At 35.8% G+C, this 7391-nt stretch overlaps 2 protein-coding genes across 2 annotated transcripts; both read right to left on the bottom strand.

The window, feature by feature from the left end:
- Positions 1-521: 521 nt before the first annotated feature.
- On the bottom strand, positions 522-2602 carry LOC143582715 (protein LOW PSII ACCUMULATION 1, chloroplastic-like). Its single transcript, XM_077065205.1, has 4 exons — positions 2345-2602; positions 1664-2236; positions 1524-1574; positions 522-912 (listed from the first exon to the last, which is right to left on the bottom strand). Exons 1-4 carry the CDS (start codon positions 2542-2544, stop codon positions 771-773), a joined length of 966 nt encoding a protein of 321 aa, XP_076921320.1. The 5' UTR covers positions 2545-2602; the 3' UTR covers positions 522-770.
- Positions 2603-3017: 415 nt separating this feature from the next.
- On the bottom strand, positions 3018-6751 carry LOC143582712 (monothiol glutaredoxin-S10-like). The gene is made up of 5 exons (XM_077065202.1): positions 6519-6751; positions 6303-6376; positions 4244-4318; positions 3841-3867; positions 3018-3389 (listed from the first exon to the last, which is right to left on the bottom strand). Exons 1-5 carry the CDS (start codon positions 6749-6751, stop codon positions 3325-3327), a joined length of 474 nt encoding a protein of 157 aa, XP_076921317.1. The 3' UTR covers positions 3018-3324.
- Positions 6752-7391: the final 640 nt, after the last annotated feature.

Raw genomic sequence — 7391 nt, 5'->3', positions numbered from 1 at the left:
AAGTTAACTATGCAAATGTATCAACAAACAACTATGCTTTGGATGAGATCCAAGAAGTTTAAATGTATTTGTTGCCATTGTAGAATTACATAATTTCCTTCCATTACAATCTTTTGCTCATTTTTTGCTGATGAATTTGTAAAAATAGTTTTCTGAGTGCTTAAATTTGATCCAATATCTCTGAAACAAGTAAATGCCATTAAAAATGATGTAACTACAAAAACTGTGGTAAGATTTACTTCATTTATATACTCGTTTTAAGCTCTTTTTAAAATTATATATATGGCAATATGTATATTATTTAGTTATTTTTATTCTACGAATACAAATAATAGTATTTATTATGTAATTATACATTATATTTATATAACTAATAGGCTTGCAAGTTGCAAGCCTTACAAAACTTGGGTTTGAGCTTGATAATGAGCTTTGATTTTAGTCTTTAATGAGGTGATCGTATGTAGCGAATGAACGGCTCGGCTCGGCTCGACTCATTTACAACTTTTACTAAAATTCACCATAAACATAGACAGGAAAGATATAATGTCATATGAATTGTTACTACGATAATTTTAGGTTTCTACAGAATTCATAATGTAATATTTCACCTGCTATACAAAATAGTACAAGAAATTGATCTCTCTTTCAGCTTACAAAGCCACTGCGTGTGTGCATATAAATTTCGGTTTTTCTGTCGGTTTGAACCTAGACCGACCCATGTACACCCCTAAATTAGTCAAACCTTCATAAATTTGGATGATTGTATAATTTTAAAGAACTCTTCCGTCCATGCCATCAAGAAGGCCAGACCACATTCCTTTAACCGGAGGTAACTGTGCTACAAAAGCATTCCATGGTGGGTAACCCACACCACTCCCACGAACCCGACCATCCAACCGTAGAGATAAATACCTTTTAAGTAAAAAAATATGTGGCATTCATTATTTCAACATTAATATTATAAAATACAGGCTGAAATATATGGCTATCATCCAGTAAAAAACCAAGTCTGTTTGTAAATTTATTTAGACAAAATAAATTATACACGATTGATACATAAGAAAAGGGCATATTTCATGAGTTGTAAAAAATAAAATAAGGTTTTATATGGTCTGAGAAAGTTATACGGCCCGCAAAACCTACAATCCATATGACTATACAGAATCTGACATATGTGACAGGAGTGTGTTCTACAAAAGTTATACGGCCCATATGGGCGGTGTTGTATAGCAGCACCTTCTAGAAAGGTGGCGGCCGAGGTGTCAAATATATAGTGAGCCCGCATCAGCAAAATTGTAAAATCAGTAGTAAAATGTAAATTGGATTTTGTTTTGCACCAAGTTTAAAGTTGCACGCTAAAACCGATAGAAACTGTAAATTGGTTCGTTTCTAATTAATACCTTTAGCAAAAACAAGCAAGATTAATGAATGAGAAAAGATTAATAACCGGCCATAAATTGGGTGCAGGATATATTTGAAATATGGCTTGAAACTGCACAAAATTAAAGAAGAAAATGGCTTACACAGGAGATTCAGGTGATACATTGGCAAGCTTCTTCTGCTCATCTAACCAACTGGTGTGTATGAAAGTAAGTCAGATCAGATCATGTCTAGTTTGACTATTTCTTTAGAAAAAAAAAGAGTAAATTTAGACAAGACTTACTCAGACCATTCGGTTGTAAGAACAGGTACAAGCTGCCAAAGCCTTCTTCTTTTGTTAGTTACCTCCTTCGTTTCTTCGGTTTCATGAAACTCAAAATCAGGCACATTCCCGTCGCTACAAAGAGGCACCACAAGCACCCCTCTCTCAACAAGTTGTTCGGTGAACATCTCACTAAGATCAAAAGCCTCTTTGATAAAAGAAGAGGGCCCAGCCACGATCACAAGGCGTGCAAGTCCTCTGAAGTCACTAACAGTAATAACCTTTCTTTCGTCTACACGCAGTTTGAGGTTTGATAGGTTTTCTTCTCGTGATAACTTGGCCATTTGGGCGTTTTTGATGTTGTTTTCCCGGTAGTATAGGAATGCAAAGAGGGCCGCAGCTCCTATGTCTATAGCGAGGCCTTTGGCTATATCGGTAACTGCATCTGGTCTTGATGGGTTAGCTAGAGCAGCAATGAGTTGTGTGGTGGCTATGAGTCCACCAAGTGAAGCCTGTGCAATAAAAGCAAGGTAGAAGAACATCCTCACTGATCTAAAAGGTGTTAGAACTTCACTCCTGATTCTGGCTGAAGAACTGAAGAAGAAGAAGAAGAAGAAGATCAAACAATTATCAGTAAGTTTCGTGTTGATACTAATTCGTTAGCCTAACACAACACAATTTGATTTGATTTTGGAAAATTACCTGATTTCTGAAGAGGATGACGGTTTAGCTGTGGAGCAAGTGACGACTCGTCGTTTTGATTTGTTCCTGATTGTAATTGTAACCGTACGGCTGCTGCTGGTTAATTTGTGGCCGTCGATGTGGAAGGGAAGACCTAAGCATTTGGATGTTTGACGACGGCAGCCGCTGGTAACCACAGCCAGTTGCGCCACCGTGGACATGTCGCCGGAGGTTATGTTACCAAATAATTAACTTCCATCAGTGGTCTTTCTTCTTCTAAATAAATAAATAAATAAATGTTATTATTTTCTTTTCTTTCCTTGCTCGGGTGATTGGTATAATGCCACGACTTCCTTTTTGGATATTTATTTAAGGATGTAAAACATTTCACTTAACTAGTTTATTTATTATTATTCAAAACATCATGGACTTTAGTATATTTCAGTTACTAAACTTATATTATATTATATTTGTAATCAAATAGGTATTGCCAGTCATTTTTAATCATGAAAAAAAAAATTACAATATATAACAAAAACCTCATTATCTAGAAAAACTAGGTTACCGTTTAGTTTCCGTAAGGCTACTTATTATGACGAGGCTTTAAACGTCAAATTATAGGCAGTGAGCTTTAACTAGCATGCCCTTTTAACATCACGTTAACATCATGGTTTAAAGCCACGTTAAAGCCCCAACATTTCCTTGTTAAAGCCCCATTATCATTTCCTTGTTTACCACCCAAGCGTTAAAACCCGGTTATCGCGCCACATCACTTTTGTCGCCCCTGTTGAAGCCCCACAACTAACAGCCTATGAGATGGTCATTATCATGCTACTTATCCTTTAAAATCCAAACTAAAACACAAAATCACCAAAACTTGTATCAAAATTTATCAAGTTTAATATGCCAACAAAATTTATGAAAATATATCATTTTATTTATGTGCATCAAAACAATCGAGCAGTAAATTCGTGCGACTAAAACAATCGAGCAATATCGATTTAGGTGGTTTTTGCCTCAGCCAGCAAAGCTTCAAGTTCCCCGTTCCCATGTAACTTGAGAGTATCTGCACCAGATCACATATCAACATTATACAATCAATTTAGCATATACAAAACTCAACATCCAAATTACCTGCTTTAAAAGAAATAGGTCGAAAACCCGAGTTTATCTAACCATACAACCTCCTAAGTCGCTTTATTAGACTATTATTAAAATAATACAGTTTTGTAGTTAGGTCAACGCAACACGTATTAGAACTTGTCTGTTTTATCTAAAAGATTATAGACTATTATTGTATTAATAACAAATTTGTACTCGTATTACAACGCATAAATAAAAATATATAAAAAAAGTTCAATAAATTGTATCCCCTCGGGCCTCGACCAACCCAACCAGCCTAATTTTGCCACACTAGATTCCCACATTTATTGCAAAAAAATTGCTTGCATAATCTGATAATCAGGCAGAAAGATAGCCAAAGACAGTGAAAACAAAAGAAATGGTAAAGAAGGTACCTGTACAACCGCCTATGTGCTTGCCCCCTTTAGCAAAGAATCACATAAACGAACAAATTCAAACAAATTAGAAGTGGTGTAATGAATGTTATTGTAAACCAATTTATTTATATGTTACATTTAATATAAATTTCGTTAGTGTTGATGATATTGTAAAAGATGATGAACGGTCAGCACTCACTAAGTTTTATCCAGCAGTAGTCACTCAGTGAATACTGACCATACCTATTTTTATAAACTATAACTTCACTCGAACCACTTTTACTAAAATGGCAAAACTTGCCACCTTAGTACATTCTATATCAGGCATGGTTGTACAGCTTATGCCAGTTCGTTTCAAACTAGAACATGCATAAGTTATCAATAGAAAATTTATGAGACTCTTAATGCATATCCTACATACCAATAAAAACATTTGGAACAGTATGTTGGCCAGTAAGTTGTTCAAGAACCTTCTGTATCTGCGGTCCTTGTGACCCTGAAATTAAAAAAATAATAATAATTATAAGTTGCGGTCCATATCTTACTTACTGGCAGATATAGCATTTTTAACTCCAAACATAAAGTGCAACTAACACTGAAAAAGTATGTATATATACTAATGGCAAGGCCTCGTTAATTGAGCACGATAAACAACAAGATGAATATGCAGATGGTTGTGACCAACCTGATGATCGACTCTTATATTAACTGAAATCGTAAACACTTCTGCCAAAATAGCAACCCACTTATAAAGACTCAAAACCAAACCTGATTAAACTCAAACACCTAATAAATAGATAGCCCGAACTAACCTATGATTATCTTGATCGATTAGATAAACATAAACAACATATAAACCCCAAATAAAACTTAATAAAGTCTAAACTGACCCTAACAACTTAAACCTAAATTAAACAAACTAATTGACTCATATGCCCCTAACCCATTCGGTTAGTTCCGTAGCAGCCCTGCACACCAAATCAAACCCGTTTTATGTCTTCACATGTGAACCAAATACCAATTAAGTCCAGGACTATATTGCATCTCTAACTCCAAATCCTAACATGATCACGTCTATGCACCCTTTGACATAAGAGAGAAATGCAGTTAGTTCTGTTCTCTCTGAAAAAGAAAATACTTGTTTCATGAGAATGTGGTTATGTAACGAGCCATCTGGGTTTAGTCAAAAGAACCTTGACTGCAGTATTAACAAGATCCTTCAAGAGGGTGGCGCGGTGGTGGGAAGCGCCTAATTCCCTCTAGCAGAGATTTGAGGTTCGAATCCATCTTTCACTGTTCTGCCTTAAACCCCTTGAAGATCACCGGCCCCAGATCAAACCGTGTTTACTTTTACCTCGTCACATTGGTTAGCACGGTGTTGTTGGGTGACGAGGAGTTGATCCAATAGTTGGCAAACTCTTATTTGGACCAGTTGGACGAAGAGTAAAAAAGTTGAAAGAACCCAAACTTCAAAAAAGCGTAACTTGGACTAGGAGTGGAGTTACACGGCCCATAAACAGCATATGAAAAGGTTTCAATGAGCCTGGTCATCTGACAAACAGCCATATGTAGTTTGGCACAACTGTCATACCCGATTTCCTTCATTTAAGTCTCTGATTTCCTGACTCAGGATGTTCCCAAATCCTTCAAAACTCAAATGAATTCTTCAAAACTCACATTCACAACCTACTTTAAGATCAAAACTCATCCTCACGCCTATTTTGGTTCAAAAAAAGGGGGGCCTAGTTTGGAGGGGACATTTTGGGATTTTGAGAAAAGGGAGGATTAAAGAGGGAATCTCTAACCTGACATGGGCTATTCTCGGAATTTTCCCTATCTAAAATATTATAAGAAAAATAAGTGCATACTCCAAATGGTTTGTTGAAGTGTATCGATACAAGCTAAACAATCAACACAAAAGATCTAAGGAGTAATCGAGATTCATTGATTCGTAAGAAGTTGATTACAAGAAGGAGATGGGAAACAGAATACTATTTAAAAGAGAAGGAGATGAGATTTTTCTACAAATTCATTCATGCCTACACTATCCTTCTACTCTTGATTTATATCTTGTGTTGATCCTTCCCAATCCTTTCAACTTGTTTGGGCCTTTTGTTAACTCTTGAAAAGATTTGGTCCATTGTGGCGGTGTTGACATTAGATGGGCTTGGGTCCGTAGTGTTCACAACATTTGTGTACACCAATAAGTAAGTAACTATGTCTGTGCCCCAATTCCAAACTAGTAGAATGGTCCAATAATATGTCCACTTAAAAACATGGTAAAAATCATGACTCGCATTATTTTGGTAGGGTATGATTAAAACTTTGCTACTTGACATTTAGCATGGCTGCATCGTGTTCTAAACCCTAACTGAATTAACTTTTAAATCAAACTACCTACACAAATCATTCTGATCCATATCACAGTTCAATTTAACTTGTAATTTCATAGATCAAAAGCCCCCAAATCCAACACTTACCGATCTGGTCCAATTCAACCACAAGCGGCTGCACACCGAGCTGATTGAACAACGATTTCACCTCAGCAGAATACCTGAAATTTAAACATTTTTTTTAATTAATGTAATATTTATTTTTTTAAACTCCGGTAAACCCGTTTTCTGAATAACAAAACCGATCCTACTAAAACCGAAACTTAGGGCCATGAGTATCAAAAGCCCTAATTAATTACTTACGAACACCAGGTTTTGGAGTAAACAACAACTGGGTTATCAGTGATAGTTTTCTTGACGGTGTCTTCTAAACGAGATTCGAAGGAAGCGGACATGGCGTGGATGGTATGTTTTCTGATGGTTGTTGGTAATGTTTTGTGATGAAGGTTAAGGTTTTTGGTGGTAAACTGAAGGGAAGGAGAGCGTGGGAGAGAAAGAGATGTGAAGAATGCTGCTGCTGCTGCTGCTGCTTGCATTTTGGTCTCTGTGTTTATGTTCTATTTCATTTCAATTGGTGTGTTCCCTTTAGCGTGTTGCGCCAAAAACTCGGTAAGGGCTGGAATTTTTTAAGGATGACCATCACAATGACTTATCATTTTGATACAAAAAAGTTTATTTAAATATTAAAAAAACTTAATCAGTATCAGTTTGACTCATTACTGTATTAAGCTTGTACTGCAATCAATATATAGCCTGTAAATTGTAATACGAAAAATATATATTTTATTGCAAATATAATTTTGTTTTCAACTAAACTTATATATTTTATTGTAAAGAAACTTCGTTTTAACGGCACGATATAAATGAAATAAACATGTCGTAACGGCATACTAAAAAATCTATAAAAAAAGAACTTATATACTTTATTGTGAATACACATTTGTTTTAACGGTGCGACATAGATGAAATAAACATGTCGTTTTAACGACGCGACATAGACATAACTTAGGTATCGGCCCATCGTGGCTTAGGAATAATCATGTTAAAACTTAAACACAATTATAAACTTAAGCTCTAGTCGAAACCGCTCAGCAAACACCGCAGCGTTCGAGATTACTTAGCTACCATCAGTATACACATGATTACCCTCTCTCGGACATAACTTAGGTCCAGCCC

The sequence above is a fragment of the Bidens hawaiensis genome, unplaced genomic scaffold, assembly GCF_021521415.1.
Source record: "Bidens hawaiensis isolate Kalapana, Puna unplaced genomic scaffold, B.hawaiensis_p1.1 tig00031844_1, whole genome shotgun sequence".
Lineage (NCBI taxonomy): Eukaryota > Viridiplantae > Streptophyta > Magnoliopsida > Asterales > Asteraceae > Bidens > Bidens hawaiensis.
The sequence above is the reverse complement of the archived record's forward strand: the minus strand, read 5'-3'. Positions and strand labels throughout refer to the sequence as shown.

Coding starts and splice junctions, on each gene's coding strand:
- LOC143582715 (XM_077065205.1), bottom strand. CDS start 2,544: ATGTCCACGGTGGCGCAACTGGCTGTGGTTACCAGCGGCTGCCGTCGT. Junction 2,237..2,344: donor TCATCCTCTTCAGAAATCAG/GTAATTTTCCAA, acceptor CTTCTTCTTCAG/TTCTTCAGCCAGAATCAGGA. Junction 913..1,523: donor GTATCACCTGAATCTCCTGT/GTAAGCCATTTT, acceptor TTTACTTAAAAG/GTATTTATCTCTACGGTTGG.
- LOC143582712 (XM_077065202.1), bottom strand. CDS start 6,751: ATGCAAGCAGCAGCAGCAGCAGCAGCATTCTTCACATCTCTTTCTCTC. Junction 4,319..6,302: donor GGTTGAATTGGACCAGATCG/GTAAGTGTTGGA, acceptor TTTTAATTTCAG/GGTCACAAGGACCGCAGATA. Junction 3,390..3,840: donor GCACATAGGCGGTTGTACAG/GTACCTTCTTTA, acceptor GATCTGGTGCAG/ATACTCTCAAGTTACATGGG.